Source organism: Aristolochia californica, unplaced genomic scaffold, assembly GCF_029961685.1.
Source record: "Aristolochia californica isolate CCGP_79_NKW_82.1479 unplaced genomic scaffold, dmAriCali1.0.hap1 SCAF_14, whole genome shotgun sequence".
Lineage (NCBI taxonomy): Eukaryota > Viridiplantae > Streptophyta > Magnoliopsida > Piperales > Aristolochiaceae > Aristolochia > Aristolochia californica.
In genome coordinates, this window is record NW_027181815.1 from 6,973,170 (window position 1) to 6,997,465 (window position 24,296).

General features: G+C 38.6%; 4 protein-coding genes across 4 annotated transcripts; 2 read left to right on the forward strand and 2 right to left on the reverse strand.

The window, feature by feature from the left end:
* Positions 1–1,980: 1,980 nt before the first annotated feature.
* On the reverse strand, positions 1,981–8,031 carry LOC137950097 (serine/threonine-protein kinase PBL34-like). Its single transcript, XM_068796473.1, has 6 exons — positions 7,764–8,031; positions 6,658–6,977; positions 6,381–6,516; positions 3,060–3,193; positions 2,854–2,977; positions 1,981–2,668 (listed from the first exon to the last, which is right to left on the reverse strand). The coding sequence occupies exons 1-6, from the start codon at positions 7,909–7,911 to the stop codon at positions 2,214–2,216; spliced, it is 1,317 nt and encodes a 438-aa protein (XP_068652574.1). The 5' UTR covers positions 7,912–8,031; the 3' UTR covers positions 1,981–2,213.
* Positions 8,032–10,428: 2,397 nt separating this feature from the next.
* On the forward strand, positions 10,429–10,950 carry LOC137950337 (calmodulin-like protein 7). Its single transcript, XM_068796742.1, has one exon. The coding sequence runs from the start codon at positions 10,429–10,431 to the stop codon at positions 10,948–10,950; it is 522 nt and encodes a 173-aa protein (XP_068652843.1).
* Positions 10,951–11,474: 524 nt separating this feature from the next.
* Positions 11,475–16,497, reverse strand: LOC137950053 (PTI1-like tyrosine-protein kinase At3g15890). Its single transcript, XM_068796404.1, has 4 exons — positions 16,298–16,497; positions 15,986–16,127; positions 12,659–12,921; positions 11,475–12,421 (listed from the first exon to the last, which is right to left on the reverse strand). The coding sequence occupies exons 1-4, from the start codon at positions 16,339–16,341 to the stop codon at positions 11,776–11,778; spliced, it is 1,095 nt and encodes a 364-aa protein (XP_068652505.1). The 5' UTR covers positions 16,342–16,497; the 3' UTR covers positions 11,475–11,775.
* A 717-nt stretch (positions 16,498–17,214) lies between these two features.
* LOC137950572 (uncharacterized) lies at positions 17,215–22,177 on the forward strand. The gene is made up of 5 exons (XM_068797120.1): positions 17,215–17,371; positions 17,497–17,549; positions 20,698–20,883; positions 21,453–21,533; positions 21,679–22,177. The coding sequence occupies exons 1-5, from the start codon at positions 17,321–17,323 to the stop codon at positions 21,839–21,841; spliced, it is 534 nt and encodes a 177-aa protein (XP_068653221.1). The 5' UTR covers positions 17,215–17,320; the 3' UTR covers positions 21,842–22,177.
* The last annotated feature ends 2,119 nt before the right edge of the window (positions 22,178–24,296 follow it).

Here is a 24,296-nt window from a genome sequence, read left to right on the forward strand (position 1 = left end):
ATTTAATTTTAATTTTAAATTTGGCGATAATATGGACGAGTTCATATGCATTAATTAGTGTCCCAAAATGAAAAAAATATAAAAAAAATAAATAAATAACTTATAATAGTATACTAAATTAAAATATAATACCTAAACCTCAAATTAGGTAAAACAAACATGATTACTACATGAATAAGTAATTTAATGTATTATTAAAATATATTAATATATTAATTAATTAAATTAGATATTATATTATTTAATTATTACAATTTATTATATTATAATTACGTGAACCAATTAATTGTACACATGATTAATTATAAATAAATAAATAAAATTAAAAATAACATAAACTAATATAATAAATTAAGTTATTAATTTATTAATAACAAAAGATATACTTTAATATAAAAATAAATAATTATAAAAAAAATTGATCAAATGCTAATATTTTTATGTATTATTAATTAATAATATTTTTCCATTAAATTTAAAATAATGGGTTTTATTAATTAAATTAAAATAATTGATCAAATGCTTGATTTAATAATATTTTAATTATCACTATTAAATCATTAATATAATATAATAATTAAAAAATAAATATAATGAATAAATAACGCTAGTTTAATTTTTGTTAGGAAAAATTAAATCAATAGCGTTGTCTTCTTCACGACACCGATAAGTGCAGGAGACAACGGTGGGCTAGCTGGCAATGGCGACGGAGGCGGCGCTCCGACGGTACGCCAGAGGCAATGATACGCTGGAAGCAACGGCAATGGTACGCTAGAGGCGTTGCAATAGAGAAGCTCCAACTGGATGCTTTGCAACGCGTCTCTTGTCGTTGGCCACCGTCTCTCATTGCTCATCGTCGCTCGTCGCTGGCCTTTGTCTGTCGTCCCTCGTTGGATGAAGGGATGGCATTACTCATCGCGGGTCGAGAGGGAGAAGAGTGCGAGATAAGAAGGAGATTGAGAGAGGGAAGAGTGTGAGAGAGGCAGAAAAAACACAAAATTGACTAGCTTCATCCGAATGATTCGTAATATGCTATAGAATCCGGATTCCCCAAATTAAACTATGGGTGTTATTTTCGGATTTATCTGATTCATCAACATGAATCGAACATGGGTTTAGGAGATGAACTGAATAATTCGGCTAAAATTCATCTCCTGATTCAAGTTCATCTCCTGTTGCGATTTGAGGAAGCGGGGAAAGGGACAATTGAGAAAAAAAAACGCCAATCGTCCATCACAAAATCAAAAGTTGTTCTTTCTTCGATTTTTTTTTTTTTTGGTCTCTGGAAGGATCCATCGTCCCTATCTTCCTTTGTCGCTTAACGTTGATGATTTAATTTAGGCGCCATTATCACGAGCGGCAACAGCTCTTCCCGCTGCTCCAGACTCACCGAGCATTCCGTTTCCATCCATCGAGCAGCAGAGCCAGTACAAAGAGGACGGGAGAAAATGAATGAAGAGGGAGACAGAAAAAGTCCTTCCAAGTTAGAGAGAGGGAAAGGAGCAAGGACACTCTCCCATCTGATATCTCTGACTCTGCCAAGTTCATACTGGTTATAAAATCACTCCCTCAAGCCCATACTGATGACACCCCATCGGTCTCTCCCAAACCGACATCGATGCATTCACTAGGTCCCTACCCATTCACAGAATGGCAATACTTTGGGTAAAAATTTTATTCACTTTTTCATTTAATCATTGGATATCCAGGGATCATTTATTTTAAAAACCATATGATCTTACTCTTATAAACAAAGGAATAAGACTAAAATCACAATTTCGAAAGAGTGCAACACTATGGAACTAGTTATTTAATCAGAGCAGAACCGCCACTCTGCTTCGTTGCCCGAGCAAAGATCGATACATAAACCTTTCATCATGTCTTGTGCATTTCAGAGCCCCTTTTATATGTCTTTCAACTGAGGCTTTCTTTGACCTTCACAGAAGCATAGCCAAATTGTACAAGACCACAGGTTAATGAGAATCAAGCAGCGAGATCAAAGGAAATACTTGCGTAAGTGATATCCAAATTCAGGGAGCTCAGTTATAACTGCGACTACACAACTCAAAGACTACCTCGCTTGACAAATACATTTTTTGTATCAAGGCTCCGACTTCGTCACCTCCAACCTCATATACCATTTGGGCCAATGGAGAACAGACTGACAGGCCAGGCATGTTCTTGATACAAGGGGAAATGCAACCACAATGTCATCATCTACATTGCTGCAAACCCATGTTAAATGGAGAATCTTTACTGTTTTTTCTCTGTGTATGAGTCGCTTGCCTGGTCCCATCTGCTTTTTTCTTGCGTCGTGCCAGTTGAGATGAACGTGGATGAAAAGACAAGATAGCCAAGTCGTTTAGATCCTGCAGTGGTGTTAGACCTTTAACAACTTCATCCATTGAAGGACGAGATTTAGAGTCCCTGCTTAGGCAGTAGTAGGCCATTTGTGCAACCTTCTGCACTCCTTTAATAGAATAATTAAGCTCCAGTCGAGGATCCACTAACTGGTAAAGCTTTCTTTTGTCTGCTAAGTATGGACGCGCCCATGCAACCAGATTTTGCTCCCCACTAGGCCGATTCTTATCCATGGATCTTCGACCAGTTAAAATCTCAAGCAAAACAACCCCAAAACTGTAGACGTCACTTTTAGATGTTAAATGCCCTGCTCAATAGAAATAATATACAGATTTCAGTCCTACACTCGGCACGAGGTTTAAAAAACCAAAGGATAAGAAGACAAAAAGTTCCACCTTCCCATATATTACTGTCTCAATGGTTGGATACTCGCCAAAAGTATTTATGCCCCAAAAATAAAGCCAAAGCATCACATCAATGACAATTATGTACCTGTCATCACATACTCTGGAGCAGCATATCCATATGTTCCCACAACCCTTGTTGATACGTGTGTTTTGTCACCCTGGGGCCCTGCTTTTGCCAGTCCAAAATCTGAAAGCTTTGCATTGTAGTCCTACAAAGAGAAGTTTCAAATTCTAAAAGGCAGAACAGGAAAAGCACTGGAAGTAACACGAGTCCAAGGCAGTGCCACCTACGGAGTCCAGGAGAATATTAGATGTCTTGAAGTCCCTATAGATGACTGGTTCAGTGCCTCCATGAAGGAAGGCCAATCCTTTAGCTGCACCTAGTGCAATCTTTATTCTGTTTGACCAAGGAAGAGGTAGTGCCCCTGTGGAAGTCAGAAGAGTAGGGGAATTTTTTTTAAAAGCTATTGCACTAAACAGTTGCAATAAAAATCTATTGCTACAGTCAGGAACATCATTGAAATGGGAATTCCATTTCTGGAGCTCATTTATCTTTACTTTAAGCTCAAGCTTTGTCCCAGCTCATGCTAAAGGTAAAGTCACGTAAAGATTCAGTACTTTCTTAGAAAAATGACAAAGTTCAAAACTTTAAGCTAATAACACTGAGTCAAGCTCTAGCAATAATATCAGTGACACTTCTGGAATCAAGACAATATGATGCTTGAGTTAACTACGAGGCCTCATCAGCTCAGGTAGCTTCTAAAATTAGCCTTTAAAAGAGTATGTCATAGCTTGTTGAACATGCCATAGCAAGCCCACACTCAATACTCAGAACATCAAAACCAACAGGTTCAGCTTTTAGGTATGGTGGCTTCAAACAAGTAGAGATAGCACAAAGTTTCAGACTATAAATGATTTCTCATCTAAGATGCTTCAATGATAGGTGAATTCAATGCCAAGATCTATTTCAAATTATAATACCTCATCTTACAAAAGTAAAATCGTATCCAGAGGGTACATACGCTTCTATGTTTATTCATCCATTAAATAGGAAACACAGGAAGCACATTTACTTGTGTCACAATTTTGCAGAAGTCATGAACACATTTTATATGAGAAATATTATCATTTTGTCTGTTTGATCTACTGTAGGCCTATGATTAAGTCCCCTCAACAGTCAACAGAGGCGCATTTCAGAAAACTGCATGCAATGTTTCATCAATAAGTTGGTAGCTTGCATAGCCAAAAAAAGCTGCTGTTGCTTCTGACCAATTAATTAATACTAATAGAGTTCAAATAGATTGCATGAGTTCCATACAAAAGAACTAGCGATTGTAAGAAGAGATACTTCCTGAACATATAAGTCCAAGATCTTCCAGACTATGGCAGATGCAAGAATTCTAGTTACTTACAGAGCTAAAGAGAAAATATTCTGATAGACTAGCATTGCCTCCTTGGTTGGACAACAGGCGACCTTTGTTTTTGCTTCAAATAAAAAGAAAATCATGCATGGGCATATGGTATTTGTTTCTTGATATCAATTGGTTAAAACAAAACATCAATAACTTTGTTCTCGTTATATTAAAATTCACGTTAAAACATCATATGAAATAAAACTGAACCCAACAGAGGTTTGAACCGGTCATCATGTGTAAAGAAGAACAACGTGCATATGGAGCCTGAGTAGAAAACAGACTCCGACCAAGGATCAGAAGCATTCATGTCCACACACAGTATGTATAGATATTAATTTGATGAAAAAGGAACCATCAATATTACATAGGAAGCACACCACTTAAGTGACCATACACTTCCTAATCTAGTACTGGCAGAACTACCTATCAATTATGGAAGTCATAAATGATTAAACTGGACCTTTCTCTGCTTGCAAAAGAGTTGGCTGCTTGCTTGACTTCCTAATTTAACGATCAATCACACCTTTCCCTCATTGTATCTTCCTTCTTTCAGTAGAGCTGTTTTTAAGTGAAACCACCATTGCTTACTACTTAAAAATTATATCTAGTATATTTTCTACATTAGAATTGGAAAATATCTGGGTCCATTCTATACAGGACTATAATAAATTAGGTTATAATGCAGGCACAAGCGAATCCAAGTTCACTCATAGTTCAAATGGAGTTGAAGTTCTCTTAAAGAAATTGTTGTTCAATGTTTGGATGATCAATGTTTAACCTCCACTTAGTCCTCAACTGAAGGGAATACTCATTGACATTTGAACTAACCAAGGACACCTATGAAGCATATTCCAGTTGAACAATCTCAAAGGGGCAAAGCAATAAAGATACTTTCTCTTAAGGTTAAAAAAAAGGGTGATTGCTGTATTGAATCAGAATATGAGCATATAAAAGACATTGTACTCGAGAAAAAAGACCCTGGGCAGGACAAGATAAAGAATAACAAATGATTTTCTCAAACTAAAATAAAGATGCTCAAGCTTTCCACATGGCATAGCTGAATAAATTTGGTAACTGAGTAAACATCGGTATCTTGTTAGATATGGCTTATAGCTTCCAAGGCCAAGGAACAAAGTTAAGGAGGTCTGTTCTAGAAAAGGGTCGGGAACCTGGGGCTCCAACGCCCTCAAAAGTTACAGCCTCTGCCTCTTTGGAAATCCTTGACTTCCTATTTTCAAATAATAAGAACAATCTGCTGCATCATAACTCACCTACACCCACAGGTCCAGTTCAACTTCCAACAGTAGGGAGTATATAGTCAAACAGTTCTGAACTTTTTGTGGTTATAATAATCTAAAACAAGTAAAAAAAATCTCCAAACTTGATATTAAGATATAGATGAATCTGAAAATGTAAAATTTGGTGGAGGGCCAAGGAATCACACATGAAATGCTACTGGTGATTTTTTATTGGAAGAGAGTTTTATCTCTGTATGTGCTATAACTTTCTCCCAACAGATTGAATATAAAATTGCAAGACAAAAAGATTTCAAAAAGTTCTCCACAAGGCATGAAAGAACTCAGGCTGCAGTTAACAATGCTGGAGCTAGGCATACCCCATCTGATTTCCAGAGCGACCCAAAAATATTGACAAGCTCTCAATCATGTAATACAAATCACAAGGACATCATCGGTTAATAGGAACTTAGCAGGGAAGCACGTTGGTCTGGTATCTCCTATCACAGTGGTGAAGGCTTCTAATAGTTAGAATTTTTCTTTTTACTGGAGCACAGAACAAAAGAAAGGTCGTGGAGGGTAAACAAAGACAAAAATCTTCTAAAGGCAGGAGGCAGGAAAAGAGTCAGAACAGAGTCGTAGCTAATATATGGAGCTTACTGTAGAACTCTTATTTGGACAGGGAAGCCAGGGACAATCTTGTCTTAGTCTTTCTAGTTTATTCAATATACAACGTGCTGAGAAAGGCAGAAAAGCTGTTGGAATAGTACCCCATCAATTTGATGTCAGGCCTCTCTGATGGAGAGTCTGCACTAACCATGCAGCTAGTGCAGAAATATAAGCAAAAAATTCGTCCAAAAGACCAAATTAGAGTTTGAGAGATTGCTTTTTCTTTTGTTCAAGAGAAAACTCTTCTGGATTAATATCCATATGCTAAATACAACCACTAACGAATTACTTACTTCTGAAAAGATGGTTCTCAAGGCTTCCACGTGTCATAAACTCATAAACAAGAAGCCTTTGATCGTCCTCAATACAGTAGCCAATAAGTTTAACTAGATTGGGATGGTGAAGCTGCCCAAGGAAGTCAACTTCTGCCTGCATTTGAAGAACCATTAAACTATTCAATTAAACCATGTCGATTCACAGAGGTAAAATGATTTCTTACCAAAAAAGAGAGGTTTTAATGATTAATTAACAACAATTTTAACACAAGGAAAAAAAAAACTTCTCACTAACCACCCATTCTCTATGGCCTTGAAGAGCATCTGGCTTCAAGCTCTTAACTGCAACAGTGACACCTGTCCCTGGTTTTGCAGGGGCAGTGCCATTGGCTTCGATCCATCCTTTGAAAACAAATCCAAAACCACCTTCACCAAGAATGCTATCAGGTCTGAAGTTCCCAGTGGCAGACTTCAGCTCTTGGAAAGTGAATTGAAGCAACTGAGGAAATTCTCTACCCTCAAGTTTGGGTGGTTGGATGTTGTCAGCTGACAAGTGAGTTTCTTTTGGATCAGAGAGCTCTCTGTTGCTGGCGTTCAAGTATCGGGTCTCAGTTACTGTGTCTCAAAAATTAAAAGGGTTAACATCCTTGGTTAAAATACTTAAAAAACTTATTAGAGGTCCATTGAGAAGGAAATAATGCAGAAACATGTCACAGAAGAAATCTAAGACACAGACGTAATGCTTGAGAAGTAGTCATCGATGACCAACCATCTTTTCTGTTTAATTTTCCACGAAAAACAGGTTCAAAATCCAAACTTCCGAACCTAGGAGATCTAAACTGAGAAGAACTATACAACAGCAAAAATCTAATTATACGACTAGAAGCATCCGTTCTGCAAAGATGCAAAATGAATTACCGATTTAATAATGGAAGAAAGTAAAAAGAACGAATCAGGCAATATGAAAGTAGAAGTTTAGTTTACTAAATCAAAATTCGAAAATTGCGTAGTGGCTGCCACAAGCCAGGAAATAGAACGAGACAGCAATCGGTAACGGCAGATAAAATATCGTTAAGTTCATAACTAGGGAAAAAGAGCAAAAAACAAAGAGAAGAAAAAAAGAAAAAAGAGAAGCCATATCAATTTCGGAAAGAACATGGTAGTCAGTCATGGCCAAGATTGTATCAGACGATACTTAGCTACAAATACGACACGCAGACATGGTGTGATGAGTGATCCTACAACCTCCCTATGAAAGACAATTGATCAAAATTGAAATTCAAGAAAGGAGTTGGGCCTTTGCTCATTTGAATACGGAAAAAAACGATTCCTAGGTGGGAATGAACAAGCGTCCAATATCGTAGAAACCCAGAAACAGAACGCATACTACGAAGCAATCACCTGCATCGTAAACAAGGCTAGTTCTAGGGAGAGTGTTAGCGTTTTCTCTGGATGAGGAAGGCTTGCAGGCTCCCTTTACTCCGCGTCTAAACGCACTCCAGCATCCACAATTATACTCCATAGCTCTTGCTTCTCCGCTTCTCTTCATGGGTTAAACTGATGAAATTAAAACAAGAGAGACGAATGTAAGAGAAAGCAAGGAAAAACTCTCCCCCACCAGGAACTGCGGAAGAAAAAAACAAGGATAAAGCGAGGTGGGGGAATTTGTTTTGAGAATGGAGGCATCAAAACTATCATCATCACGATCATCGTTATCATCATCACAGCATGTACAACAACTACTTTTTCCCACCATTCTATTCTCTCTCTCCAAAAAAGTTAAGCTATTCTCTCTCTGTTTCTTTTAGTGCTACAGTGAATAATTTTGGAAGGGAGTTGTCTTTGTGCTCTTTATGTTTTTCTTAGTTTCCTACTTTGTCTCTTTACAGCTTAATCTAGTGAAAATTTTGGAATTTTCTTGGGTCTCTCCTCCAGTTTGGAGCTGTGGGAGGTAGTGGTGCTCCACTTATTAATGTTGGACAAGTTTTTCCTGATTTAGGAGGACTAATCTTCCAGTTTTCCCAATTGAGTGCTGAGTGTGATCCAATCTTGAAGTCCAAACAAAAATTGTGTTTCCACTTTCCCTTTGAGCATTTGAGATTGATCATACGTTGAGGTCTGAGGGCGTTATCTTTTCCCATTTTTTGACTGCTAGAAAAGTCAACATGCCGGGATGGTCAAGGGTATATTTGATTGCAATGACATGATCCACATCTAGTGGGTATATGGATCTGTTTACAGAAGACCGAAGAATAATACTGGTAAGAGCACTCATGTTGACAAAAAAAAAAAAAAAATTGCAAGAGGCTCCATGCATGAGAGACCAAAGGTGTGAAGAGAAGTTAGATTCTCTGAAAATGGAGGAAAGAAAGTGGGAGGGAATATGACCAGTTACGAAATCTGTCCATGGGTTGGTGGAGGGACTGTGGAGAGGTCACTTCATGAAGCAGCCGTAAACAAACTCTATGATGCTGCTGGAAGAAAAAAAAAAAAACAGAAGAAGCATTTTAAGATCCCCATCTTGTAAGCTGTATTGCTAAGCCTATGTGGAAAGCGGCGATGCCCATGTTAGGAACACATGGATGGACGGCCTTAGCTCTCTGTTTGTGGCCAGAGTGCACCCCTACCAGTTTTGATTTTTCTTCCTTCCTTCTGTGGACTGTGGGTCCTTTGTCCTCCACAAATGCCTCTGTCATTGACTCGCATGCGCTTCTCTACATTTATCTTAAATTTTACTAATAAGATCTCCAACTTTACGTAGATGGGAGTAATTAACTACAAATTTGCCCTTTTTCCGTCCAGATGTAATTAGTCTTCATTACACAACATGTGCTTGATTTAGAGTTGTCTCTCACTTGGTTCCCTTTCTAATCATATCTCTCTCCTTTTCTCTAATGAAATGATAATCTCGAAAGTGGTTAATTCCATGAATGCTAACTATTGGAGAAAAGGGTGACCCTTTTTCAGCCAAAAACCAAGATCAAGCATCAAAGGATCAGGGATTAGAAGTTGGTATCAGGTTGAGTTAAACAGATTAGACTCAGAATTAGATGTGGGTATGGGGCTGGGTCAAACAGGTAAGGATCAGAATTACTAGGGGTTGGGTTCAACTTTGATGACTTTTGATGATAACAAATACTTAACAATTACTAATTGTGAAATTTAAGTAAGCACAATTAACCAAAAAAAACACACACCTCAGACAAGACCGTTTGACTAAATGTTCAAATGGCTAGTCAAAGAAGGCTAGAAGAATAATCGAATGGAGCTAAGTGTGGGCAAGAAGTGTACTCAACCGGACAGAGATAAGTCAAACGGGTATGAGAGAGAAGAGGCTTTATATGAATCCATTCAATCAACTATTAGGATGGAATTAAGTTTTGGTGGTGAGTCTTTTAAATTAGATTCTTCTTTGGAGCATTTCATAACTATTTTAAACAAAAAAACTCTAATTATTGAGTTTTCAAATCTCACTGTGCTTATACTTTAAAATCATATTTGAATGCAGCGTAGCCAGTTTATCTGGTCCAACCTTAAGTTCGTTTGTTTGGAGTGGACACTGCCTCGGTTGAGAAACAAAATAAAATATGTTGAAAGTACAAAATACGGAACCTGAATTAAAATTTCGTCTTTTCCTGTAATTAAAGAGTCAGTTCCTTGCATAGTAGTGCCTCTCTTGGAATAATTCTCTCTCTGAATTTGTCCATGGAATCTACCTACAACCACTCTGCTAGTAATCTTAATTTTCACGCGGTGTAGTAGTCTTCTCCAGACCTGGTTTCTGCAACTTCCAACTACAAACGCCCATGATTTACCGTTATTATAGTTTCACGCGGTTTGTGAGATCAAACGTCGCTTGCAGCTTATCTCTCTTCAGCTTTAAGGCAAGGTCTTTGACGTCCCCACACGCTCTTTATTCTTCTTCCTCTATCTTCGTCTTCGTCTCTTCGTCTAATTCGTGGACATCATGATGACCCTTTTCTTGCTACCGGCGCTCTTCTTTTGTGGCTTAGTTTGTTTTTTCTCTACATCGAAGTTCATTTCCTGGGTTTCTGCTCTCCTCCCCATGCCCACTTCCAGGAAAGTCGTCGCTGCGCCGACCAGAGACCCCACCACCAATATAAGCCACATCGACAAGGAGGAGCTGGAAATGGTCTTCGCCACCTTCGACAAGAACGGTGACGGGTCCATCACGAAGCGGGAGTTGCAGGAATCACTGGAGGATTTGGGCCTCTTTGTCACCGAGGAACAGATTAGTACCACAGTGGAGAAGTTCGACTCGAACAAAGATGGTCTGATAGATTTACAGGAGTTTTGTATTCTGTACGAATCTATGGTAAAAGGGGAAGAAGATGGAGGAGAAGGAAAAGAGCTGGACGATTTGAAGGAAGCTTTCGATGTGTTCGACGAGAACGGGGACGGGTTGGTAACCGCGGAGGAACTGGGTCTAGTTATGGCTTCTTTAGGACTAAATCGAGGGGCGGAAGACTGCAAGAACATGATCAAGAAGGTGGACAAGGATGGCGATGGTAAAGTTAATTTCGAGGAATTTAAGCTCATGATGCAGTCAAGAACAAGTCCCACCTAGTGCCTCTCCAACCATACTTACCTTGTAAATAAAGCTTGTAAAGTCGTTCACCACTCTCTTTTTAACTCCCAACTTGAAAACCTGAAAAATGTAATGATAGATTGTCGTGTCCAGTCACTGTACTCTCTTCCCATCTTTTTAAGTTTTGATGACTAAAAACATAACAGCGCGAAAGGAGGATACTATTAAAAAAGGAGAATACAAAAACTTTGGATGTATTTGCAAGCATTGAAGACGTTTTTTTTTTTTTTTAATTTTCAATTATTGCAAGCATCGATTGATGCTATACATCTCTTGCAGCACCTTCATTCTTCAGTAAAGCACCGATTTTGATCCAAAAAAGATGCACCGGGTGTGTTAGAACAGTTGTTTTCTTGCATCAGTATTCAAATCTTGGACAGCAAATTATTGATTACTTGCACCTAATGGCTTTGGCCGAAGTACCCAAAGATCTGAGGAGGAAGGCGCAAAGAAGCGAAGGAGAAAATGATGACCATTACCAAGTTACCATGCAATCATCTGAATGAACAAGATATATAAATCGTTGTCTGTATAAGCAGTATTAAGAAGAATTTACGCAACACAGCAAAGCACAGACCAAATCCCTTCTTCTCCAAACCACGCTTTCCAATAAGTATACAACAAAAGCCTTTCTTGCACAAATGATGAAAATACACGTTGGCACAAAACAAATCAATCAACCACTTTTTCTACCCAGGAGCCGAAACAGACATCACTAGGTAAGTTTTAACAAGAATCCTATCAGGTTGTCCGCCCAATTTATATTGGGGACTACTTTGTATATGAGTTCAAAACACCAAACAACTACTTGCTGCCATCAGTAACTTCACCTCCAGAACCAGTAACTTGTTTAACCTCTTTAAGATCCTTTTCCTCCGAAATGAACTCTGAGCTATCTTCCTGAAGGGGTGAGTCACACCTGAATAATTCATCATTTTCCAAATTAGATAATTTCTCTTTTGACTCTCCTTTTAGCAGTTCCACCACCTCAAGTATTGTTGGTCTCTTCTCAGGCCTACTCTGAGCACACACAAGTGCTACAAGCACCACCCTCTTCAGTTCTTCCTGCACATACTTTCCACTCAGCTTTGGGTCTGCTACTTCATCGAATCTTTTCTCACGAACCAAAGGGAGAGCCCAGTCAGTGATGGTTCTCCTAGTTGTGAGATTTACTTTCTCAATGGGTTTCTTACCACTAGCTATCTCTAGTAGCAGTATGCCAAAGCTGTACACATCACAACTCTCTGAGGCTTTACCAAGCATGGCATATTCAGGAGCAAGGTAGCCAAGCGTACCTTTTACCCTTGTTGTAACATGAGTTGCTCCATCAGGTATGAATTTTGCAAATCCAAAATCAGCGACTCTGGCCTGAAAATCTGAATCCAGCAATACATTACTTGCTTTAATGTCCCTGTGGATTATATGGGGAGTCGCATGATGGTGGAGATAACTACAAAGCACAAGAACTTAGTCAATAGATACAAGAGAAAAAGAAAAAGAATGCAATAACAAGTATCAAAACTAAGAAGAGCTGAGTGGTTTGTCCTCGTAGAATTTGTCTTTTGCAGTTGTATTAGTTTAATGGCAGGAACAACAGGCACCAGAAGTTTTTCAACGTGATATGTTGATACTAGAATGATCTGCCAGTAATACAAGCATCATAAAAAGCGCTGAATGTGAGACTTACAAGATACCATCAGCTGATCCAAAAGCTATCTTCATCCGTCGAGGCCAATCAAGGAGGCATTCTGATGAATGCTGTCCATGGAGATGAGATAGTAAACTCAGATTGGGCATGTAATCATAGACTATAAGACGCTCTTGCCCTTCAGCACAGTAGCCACGCAAACTGAGCAGATTTTTGTGTCTGACTCTTCCTAAGATCTCAACCTCAACAGCAAATTCCATTTCAGCTTTGTTGCTCCAGACTTTCAGCCTTTTAACAGCAATCTGCAAAGGTACCTTAGTTAGATTATCCATTCTTAGAGAAAGTTCATAATTAAAACTCAGTAAAATGTTTAAACACTTGGATGCCGAAATATATATTGATTTCCGCAAATTGAATTTCAATAATCTTATGTCAAGAAACGAACACCTTAGCAATTTGAGGGTAAAAAATATAAAACAGCAGAAGTTATGGTAAGAGAACTAAATAATTTCTTTAACATGCAATGTCAACAACCCCAAAAGTAGGAAGTTCATAAAAAGAAAAAAAGGAAACCTAATTTCACTACTTTAAAAAATAATAAAAAATAAAAACCTCATGTTCAAGCACTTTGGTGATTTTTTAGTGCAGAGACCTAATAGTACAACAATCTGAACACTAACCTATGCTGAAGATCTTTTATCCTAGACTTTGAGAATTGCAGAACTTAAAAGATTTGGAAAAGAAAGAATCAAACAAAATCGAAGCATGATCATCACCTGCTTTTCAGAAAGCTTAAGCCTCAGAAGCATTTCAACTACATACAAAAACCCATCAGACAATTCCAATCCCAGTATACATGTCTCAATTACAAAAGGTTCCCCAAGAAAATAACATCAAAGATAGTCATGGAGCATTCAATTCATTCTTGTTATCATATACAGAAAACTAGATAGACCCAAAAATTATTAAATTTTAATATCAGAAGTGATAATAATTAAAATTATGCATTACAATATTAAATCAAACCATTTTAATTCCCTCATAAAATAGAGTTCTCATTCTCAGAAGATATAAATAACAGATTAGAAGTTGGGATTGATTCCACATTCCACAGACAAAATTTTCTACATTCTACACAATTGCAACAAATACAGTAATTCTAGCCAAAGAAAATTGTATCCAGCATGAGGAAAACACCAGAACTGATAACTAAACTGATTTGAACAATTCATCAGACAAATAACATAAATGAATAGTTTAAAGCCCACGCCTGCAAAATGAACTTGTTCCAGAACAATAAAATAATGGCTTAAGAAGGAAAGAATACAAATTTGCAATTATTAAACTACTCACCCTATATGAAGTTGATGTTCAAAATAACTCATTAGAAAATGATGAAGGGAGATATACAGACAGAGCATCATTTTCTCAGTAAAAAACTAAGACAAAAGAACTAGTACAAAGTTTAAATGACAAAGAACCATCTCCTATAAGACAGTGAATCCTAAAGACATGTGATCAAGAGCCTTCAATATTTTTTCTTGAGAAAATATCTAGAGCCAATTTTTAATCTAATGAGAGCCAGATTAATGGTTTATTCTGCCCACTTGACCAATAAATAGTGTATGGAAGTTGCTTCAAGAGTCTATTGTTTGAATTATTTTAAAAAATTTACTTGTTCAAGCAGTTAGCATAAGTGTCTTTCCTAGAAGCATATGCAGCTTTCTACCGATGAGTTAAAAGTATCAGAATAAACCAATAATTTTTAAATCAGATTAATCTCAGAAATTTTCCCCCTTTGCCAAGGGTTCAAAATTCCATCTGTCCAAGTGAAAAGCGATCACTAACAACACATTTGAACAAATTATCAAATTCAATAGGTATATTATATCACCTTCTATCAGTAATAATGATCAGTATAAAATACAAAACTAGGGTTTTAACAATAAATAAGGGCAATAAATTAATGTTCTAAGATATTAGAGGAAACAAATTAATGACAGAAAACCATAAATGTTTCTTTGTAAATCAGAATAAAGAAGTGTTGGTTACATAGTTGAGACAAGTGTCAGGAGCCCTAAACTCCTAAAAAATAACAAGGCAACTCAAGGATCCTTACCTCCAGTATATACAGCAAACAGCTCTCCCACATTTGATGTGAAGCATCACCACTTGACCGTGACATAAAGGTTGTTGTGGTGGTGGCAATAATGATAATGATGATATATTTGTTTTGGTTTCAAAACTAAAATCTGAAGCCCAATCACTACTTCAATTTATTAAAATTAAGACACATATTGGGCTAATTATCTTCAATAGGCAGGCATTTCTTGTACTGAATTCATATAATTATGAAGCATGCCTAACCAAAGCCTTATGATCTGAAGAAAAATAAAATTTAATCATGCTTAATACAGTTTGAAAGAGTCAAGAATAAAGAAAGACTTAGTATTGTAAAAGATGGCACAATGTGTGAATCAGCAATTACCAGGATAACCTTGTGCCAAGGCTATGACCAAGGTAATCTTGTACCCAGATAAGAAAGAATTATCTTATCTCGACAACTAAACAAGTTCGGAGTATCTCCCCAGCTAAATTCTCAGGGACTCATCCTTGAGAATAAGATCGTCATTCTTTACATCTCTCCTCCTCCCTCTCTCTCTTTCTAACAGTGGAAGGCACTCCCTAATATGCCCCAGAATGCATCTGGACGTTGTCTAGAGAACCGTGACAATCTATTTCCTTTTATTCTTTTACTTTTCATATGGAAAATGGGAAACAATTTCAAGTAAGACTAAGAAGCATACATAAGAAAAACAATCTCTAAAAATGAGTTGGACTGATGAAAGGGAGACTTCGCTTTCTCTAAATAGGCAGTTAAAACTGTTTTGGATCTCTGAGAAGCAAAAAGTGCAGACATCACTGCAGGGAAATTGCAGAAGATAGTATTTTAAGTTTGCTGTAATTGCTACAACAGTAACCCAAATTCTCCTGATCCGTATGAATTAATGGACCAAAAATTACTTTTAAGCGCAAACAAAATTTGCCTAAGAACTGGCAGGCCAGTGTCGCCACCCATAGGAACAATGAAGAAATCTATGACATGACATTGGCCTACACCTGCTATTTGATCTTTCTAATTTGAGCAATAGAATTCCACCAATCAGGCTGCTAACTTCTATAACTTTCATAAAAGCAAAACCAGAACTTGATTATTTGCTACCAGTGAAGAACACAGTGGAATTCAAGAGAGTAACAAAAAACCACAGCCAAAATGCAATCAGTAAGAACAACGAAGTAAATCAAAGTAATGGCATAAGGAAAAAAAAACAGAAGTAGAGTATATAAGACACAATGATTCCGTACTTGTGATCCATCCCACAGCTGTCCCCAGTAGACACTTCCAAATCCCCCTTCTCCAAGCTTGTTGTCATAGTTAAAATTGTTGGTCGCAGAATGCAATTCCTTCAAAGAGAAAATCCTCCACGTCGTTCGCTTGTGCTCTTTTCTGTAATACCGTAAAACATTGCCAAATAAATTAAAAGCACCAACTACAACCCTATCCCAGACATCAACAACCACTCTATGCAGCTTATTGCTATCCAAGGAAAAAAAAAAGGAAGAATAAAAAACATAACAATTCCATATCGGTTCTTATCTCTCTTTCCCTCCACCTACCGATCCGAGTCCTTTCGACAGCACAACTTAAAACAAGAAGCCATATCGAAACACGCGATTTTGCCGTTAATGAGGAACAGCAGAGAGCATCACAGAAGAGCCACTTCTTCTGCAATTCCTTGTGCTTACAAAGTGATGAGAGAATAAAACGACGAGCGGAACGGAAGCGTTATTCACATAATGTGAGCAGCCATTTTGAGCAAGGGGGGGGGGGGGGGGGGGGGGGGGGGGACGAAAGCGATAGCCCCTACGGAGAGGGAAATTACAACGGAAGCAAACGAGTAGCAGCCTTGGCCAAAAATTATTAACGCTCAAATCAAGCACATGAAACGGCCTGTTTTTTCTCCTCGTGCTTTTGCCCTTTTCCTTCCCTCCCGAATAATCCCGAGAGTGATTCAAAGTAAACCGCACCGGCGCAGTTTACTTTACCTTCTAGAAATAAAACACCTTCTTTCTAAAAATTCAAAACGACGACGAGCCAATTTGCCTTCTCTGACGTGTCATGAACTCCAAGCTAACCTTTCCTTGGCGTACAGCCGTCCATTCCAAACAGGGCCCGCTCGTAAACAAAATGTATTGGCTTTTACCCCGGAGCAAGTACCGAACAGACAATAGACACAAAGGATGAGATGGGAAGGATCCGGGATAAAATTGCCACCAGGAACACTTTGGCTCCCACGACAAAAGCGGGCCCGGTGGCTGGACTCGAGAACCGAGAGGTTGTCCTGTAATTCAATCACATTATAGATCACAAAAGACGTAACAAAAGTGGAGGAATTAAAAAACGAATCTGATTTGTATTATTAAGGTGGGAGCACACTCACAGATGAGCTCGGGCTAGGGATGGATTGATTTCGGCCCAAAAGCCCACGTAAGTGGGAGTGCCATCAGCTATCACCTATACACCACCCTCCTCACCCGGAAGGTCCCGGACGGGTTCGATCGAATAAGCCCTAAACTCAGGGTGCGGCAAGAGATACTTGAAAGCCGAGAAGAAAAGACTCTTTGCTCTTTGGAGTTCTCATGGATAGTGATGACGGCTCTGATGCTCCGGAGGAGTTCACAACCGAGCAGGTTCTTTTTACTTTCATCTTCCTTTCCTGGCTTTTGGATTTCTAGAAGTCTCTACAGTAAATCCTTTCGTTTGGCTTTTCAATAGCACCGTTAATCGGTGCGTACTCATTGAACATTACATGCAGGGAATCAGACAGGACGGTGAAATCAAGAAAATTCAGTGGGAAAACAAAACAAGGTACATAGATTCTCGAGATAAAATAGTACTTGATCTGCTATGTCTATCTTTTGTTGAAGTGAAGCCTTGAAACCTAGTTATAGGCATTTAAAGATGTCGGAACTGCTGGACTTTTTTACTATCTAGGAAATAAATGTGTTCATTCACTGTAACATGCATCCTTGACATCTCCGGGTGTCCTGACCATTCCTGTAATATTAGCAAAGAAATCCCTTTAACTGCCCTTGAACAATTAGAACAGAAATACTCTGATTGGAGATGCATGCACTGCTACCACAGGGTTGATCCACTTCTCAAGTTCAACATGTTGTGTTAAGCCGTAGTTTAATATCAGTTCACCGGTTATGGAGCTAGTCATATGGATTAAACAACTTGTATCATGGTTTTTTTTAAGCAATCTCAATAGGTTTTGTTTTTGGTGAACTTTGCTGCATAAGTAAACTGAGGCTTTGGAAGCAAAGACTCATAATTCTTAAGAGAATGCTCACTAGATAAGTGTCTGCCTCTGGATTAATTCCTTGTCTACCTAATTCCATCTAATCCAAGTTTAATACAAGTCATCTGTGTTTTCATCCAATAAACTGGCGTATATGAGTCAGGAGTATTTCTTTGTCTATGGTTCGATATCACTGTTGGAGAGATGTGCGTCGATTAATGTACCTCTTAACCTGTTGATGGGGCAATAATTTGAGGTTTACCCATGGAGGAAAGAGTTCTGAAGAAAATGGCCCAATTAAAAATTTCAAGTGGAAAAATCCCTATGATTTCTGAGAGCTAAAGCCATTGCTTGCTCATTAAGTGTCCTATTTAGTGACTTCCTTACCCCCCTCTTTATACAACATCAACTCTTCCCTTCCCCTTGCTCTGTCGAAGAATGGTAGTAGCTTCAGCTCAATTTGAGCTCAAGCTTCCCAGAAGCTGTCAGAACCTCTTCACCGCTGCTTCCATGTCCTTCTCCGTGATATGGAACATGGATTGTCCTTTTCTTTTAAGTAAAAAAAGGATGTGCTTATGGTCAGATTTAGCCATAAATGGGAAAGGGGATCGACACAGGATACTATAGCTACCCATAACTCTGCTTGGATTTTATGCAAACCAATTCTTTTTTGGAGGTTGTTGTTGTGTACCTTTTCCCTGCATAGAGCACAGGGTACTCTGATGTTAGCACTGAACTGCTTAATACTTCTTTTTTATTGAGGCACAATACTTGTTTTTTATTGAGGAACATATTCCTCTGTGTATCTAAAGGAATTGCCTCATGGGTCTCGTGCCAAGATAATCTTCATCTTTATGGCAAATCGCGTGTTTAACTGAGAGAAAATGTGGGAAAACAAACTTTTCGCCCTGGTGTTGGAGCTGAAAAGAGAGACAACATATAAGAGCTATTTTGATAGAAATGGCCTTCCCAGACCATGAATCCCAGTTTAACTAGTACTGCAAATAAGAGTAGGTCAGCAATGTTCTACTTTATGTGCCCCTGTATTTTTTCTTAAGCTCATTTGAGGCTTAAGAGCACGAGCCTTGATTTCATCTTTGTTGCTGTTGTTGGTCCTCCACTGGTTTAAGCTCTCACTCCTTCAGCTTGCTAATGCCTACTTTTTACCTCTTTACAGACTGGTTATATGTTTCACCAAGTTTTTTTTGCAGTTACTTGAATGGTTGGTCAGTTTTTTTTTTTTTTTTTTGTGTCCTCAATGTGAGTGGAGTTAACATTGCTGGGTGAAGTTCAGAAATTGTATTCCTATTTACTTCACTACCTATAACATTAAGCTTCTGTTAGAGCTTGCACTTGGGATTCTTTGGACTTCATTAGTTTTCTCTCATTGCCTAATGCCCAGACAATAGGATATTTCAAAGTATTATTTTATTTTTCTTTGAATGTTGATGTTGATTACACGTGCACAAACATCCCCCCCCCCCCCCCCCCCCCCCCCTTCCTTCACTCCTGGTGAGACTGAACTCAAGATCTGACACTTAATTCCCCCTCCCTCCCCTCTTCAATGCCTAATTATTATTAGCTCTTGTTGTAGGACCCTACTTAAATTGGTTTTTTGTCTCTTTTTATACCCAACTTGCAGTTCTACTTCTTTCAAATTACTTTCACAATCCGAGCTTTCCTTGGGCATCTTATCCTATCTTCCCTCACACAGCTTGAAGTTGGTTGTACAGTCCTTATGTCAGCCTTGTGGAAATCTCTTGTTGTCTTCATTGTAGTAATCCTTCTTACATTTGATAAAAAGTTTTGTCCTTTCAAAAATTCTCTTATTTTTCCTTATGGAAGGAGTTTGACCAAAAAAAAGAGAAACCATGGAAGAAAGGATTGGCAAGTTGGTTGCTGTTTCACACACTTCTCTCTTAATTTTTTTTTTCTTTTTTCCAGATGGTGTTTCCAACATTTCTTCATGCACCAAATTCACTTTTGATGGTTAATTGGAAAATTTTGATCACCACAAGTTGGACTTTGGATTTAGTGGAGATCTTAGAAACCATGGAGAGGCTTGTACAACTTTTTAAAATTGTTATTGCTTTTGTAAAATTTTAAAAGGTTATAATGTGTTTTTGTGATCAAATTTGGATGTGTTGACTGATGGTAGGATTTTTAATATACCTGTCAGTGTCTTTACTGGGGCAACCGTTACTTATTCTCTTATTTGAAATAAGGTCAATGAGTTGACATTTTTGGCAGAGATTCTCAATGTAAAAACTGGGCTTGCAATCCAATTCTTTACTTTCTCCTAAAGTTGTGAATGTCTTCAAAGAGAGCTGTCTCAAATTTTAGATATCAAAATTGATTCTATGGCACATCATTGAACAGATTTAAGGCATTGTCAAAGGTCTTTTAGATATCAAACTGCTAATTGCATAGCTGATAGTTAGCAAGGGAAGGGACTGACCAACTAGTCATTGCGCAGGGTCTTCCCACTTCCTATAATCTTGTGTGTGTGCCCCCCTGGAAAAGAGATGGCTTACTGCTGTACTTTTTTTTTTTTTTTTTTATCAATAAAATTACAATCATTGAAAAAAGAATAATATGTACTGTTCATTTTGATTTCTGCAATATATTTACACCAAACAAGGCTGCAGTGTTTTTCCAGTCATATGTGATAATTAGAAGCAATTTATACAATAATTACATCTGTCTATGCAGAGTTGCTCGTGAGGCTAAAGAAAAACGGAGGAAGTGGGCCCTGAGAAAAACACAAGTAGAAGGAGAGACTGTTAGCAAAGCAATTTCAGAACCAGAACTGCCTCAGGAGGAGGAGGAGGAGGATCAGGAGGGGATGCATGGGATGCTTCCAAAGCACATTGTTGATGTTCTTGCAGCCCGTGAGAAGTATGTGTTTCTTTGTTATATTTTCTGTTTCAGTCTGTCGGTGGTTCATTTCTTTGCAATGTAGCACAAGTGCGACCCTTGGATGGGTTCTTTTAGGTTCCCAAATGCAAGGATGCACGTCACTACACAAGTGCGACCCTTGGATGGGTTCTTTTAGGTTCCCAAATGCAAGGATGCACGTCACAATTTAAAAAAACACCACACCTAGATTAGGAAAGGAACTTTTCCAGAGTGATGTTTTGTTTATTTACGTTTAAGTCACAGAAAGTGCTCACATAAAGCCAAACATATCTTTTTCTTCAACCCTTGCCTTATCATATTTGCTCTGGCCTTGTATTAGTTAAGTCTGGGTGCTGTTGGGTCTGAGATTCTTGTGGTTAGACAACCTGTTAAATGTCTTCTTTTTAATCATATTTCTGTTTCTTCTTTTTTTCTATTCTGAGAAGAACGGTGAAATTAAACAGTTTCACTTAATATTATTTTCTAAGTAGTTTCCACTCAGATGGCCTCATTCAGTGAATCTTAATGGGTTCGTGGCAGATCTAAGATAAACTGTTCAATATTTGCAGACAAATCTTCCACTCAGACTCTGAAGATGAGTTGATCGACAAGAAAAACAGATTGAAGAAAAGAAAGACTCGAAAATCTGGGTAGGCAGCTATCTTCCTTAAGTTTATTTAAGTTGAAGCCCTCCCTTTTTCATGACAAACAACAGCTTCCTTTTTGTCAGTTAAATTGGTCTGCAGTATTGTATCGGGGCAAATGACATTTGTTAAACTTTGGTGTCTTTTGCAGGTCTGATCCAGTGATTTTGAAGGACATACCACCTGCTCATTGTGTGCAGAACTCCATGGAGTTTTTAAAGAAGAGGAAAATGAATGTTTCAAGATCTCATGCAGTTTTGAAGAATTCTAACCAGGCTTTAAGGCTTCTCTCCACTACTGTATTGCTGAAGTAAAACATGGAAGTAAATGTATGATCTTTCCAAATTGTCACAGCATATACCAAAAGAGACGACAGAGCAAACCAATTTCTCCTCATTTGGTTTTTGCCTCATGTTTTATTTAATCTTCTTGAAGGAATTCTAGTTATTCGGTTTTGGGATTACATTTAGGATAATAAGCATCATTTCCTAGAGGTGACGGATCCTAATGTTTGATGTGATACAAATCGCGCTTTCTGTAGGAGAGAGGAAGGAATTGATAGGCTTCCAACTCAGTACACTAAAGGCGGAAGACCTGGTCCTTGAAGTCCAATGTGTATTGGTTAATTATATTTAATATCGTGTGTGACATTGGATTGTCTTTTCTCGGAATATTGTTATTGTTATTCAACTTTTGTTAGTGAGTTCCTCTGGTAAATACAGTGATCTGTTTTCTTTTGTAATGTACATGTATCACTGTAACGTTTGTAACGTTTGGGCAACGTAATACGGGGTGCGTCTCATTTTAGACATATTGGGTTTTTGACAAACTGATACATTTCTGAAAACCAAAATGTCTACTCTTACAATGAACCTGTTTAGAGCCAGGGTTGGAGTCCCTAAATATTAAAAAAAGAAAGATATAACGTATCTGTTTAGGGTATTGATACTTTCAAATGGAAAATATACACAAGGAAGGTCATTTGCAGGCTTATATGCCCTTCTCTCCTGCTGTTGTATTGTTGAAGCTAACTGAGAAAATTTGGATCATCTCCGCTCCCAAGTCGAGCATCATTAGCGCATCAGATAATCTTTCCCAAGTCTGCTAGCCCCATTAACCGTTTAATCCTTATAACAACTTAGAGTCGCAAAGATCAATGAGAGGATGTAAACCAGAGGTTGGCCCGCAACAGGGCGGCGCACTGTCGACGAAGGCGGCAAGCCAAGTACTGATAGAAGGTTTCTGGTGAGAGATCGTACAGAGGTTCAGAGGGAACCGGGCATTAAAGCGTGCGTGTGCGGCATGCAAGAAGAAAGCCGCTGGTGGTGCAATAAGTTAATAGACGACGTTGTCATTCGTTTGGTGGAGGACAGCAGCTGCGACGACCACTCCGCCTCTCTCACTCGCTGCTGCTTCCCACCCGGGTTTCTTTTTGAGACAGGTACATGAACGCTGCCCACCCCCTAACACTATCGCTGTCCATAAGAATTTTTATGTTTTAAAAGTATAATAATCTTATGACCCTAAAATAATGTTATGTATTGATCGTTGAACTGAGTTTAATCGAAAAAACTCAGATGCGACCAGCAAATTGAACCGAGTTTATTCTTGCTCAGGTAAGCGTAGGATGACATCACTGGAGAAAAACGGGGAGAGCAATCCGACGAACTTCGCTGACATGCAGGCCAAGTTGGCATCTTTGGAATCGGCACAGCATTTATTTACTTATCCTCCTTCTGAATCGTCAGAACCTTTTCTAGCCACCGTTAAAAAATCAAAACCCACTTAATAGTTCAAACATTGGATCGCCTTTCACTCGAATGCTAACAGAATGATCGATCGCGTATTCAGTCACTCGTAAACGACTACCAAGACCATTGATTTCTGCTGACTGCGAGATGTTCAGCTGTAAAGAAAGAAAAAGTGCTCCAGACGCGAGGGGTACTGCGTAACCAATCCGCGTCCAGACACGGAAGGGAACTGGCAAGAAAGTACAAATGCTTTAGTGTTGAGAAGGAAGAGGGAGACAGGGGAACTGGGCATTAAAGTCGGCGTGTGGGGAGTGAAGTTGAAAAAGCACGAAATGAGAGAAGGGAATAGAAGCAGATAAGTGTCGGTGTCGAGAGCTGCTGGAGCAAGAGAGTGATAGACGACATGACGCTGTCTTTCGTTTGGTGGAGGACAACCGCCGCTACGGCCACTCCACAATTCTCAACCGCTGCTTCTTGCTCGGGCTTTCTTTGTGGGCACTTAATGCCAACACCGCTACCCTACGCTAAACCTTATTGCATCTCGCTGCTTTCGCTGCCCTGCTCATTGACTAGCAACAGACACACAGACAAGATGTTCGGAATAATTCTACCATTGCAGCCCATTTCAAGCTTCCTTCGAATGCCAGTTTTGTGCTTCGAAGAAATGATAACAAAACGAAGACAAGATAATAAATCTTTGCACAGAATCACGCGGCAAGCGATCTATGCAATTGGCCCCTGCATCCTAGCCATGGAACAATGACAGGATGGTTCAGATTTTACTTGTCCGAATTTTTTGGTTTGTAGATTTTTGTCCGTGGTAAGCAGAGATTGTTGGAACGAAAGTTTCCAAATCCTGAAAGAGTAATCGAAAATCTTGAAATCCCTTTTTGAGTTTGAGCAGCTCAAGTGAATTAACTAAAAAAATTTTGAAGCTTACAGGCGGGTTCGTCCACTGGAGTTTGTCGGAACATTATACATCTTACATGAACTATAGAATAAAATAAAGAAGTAAAGG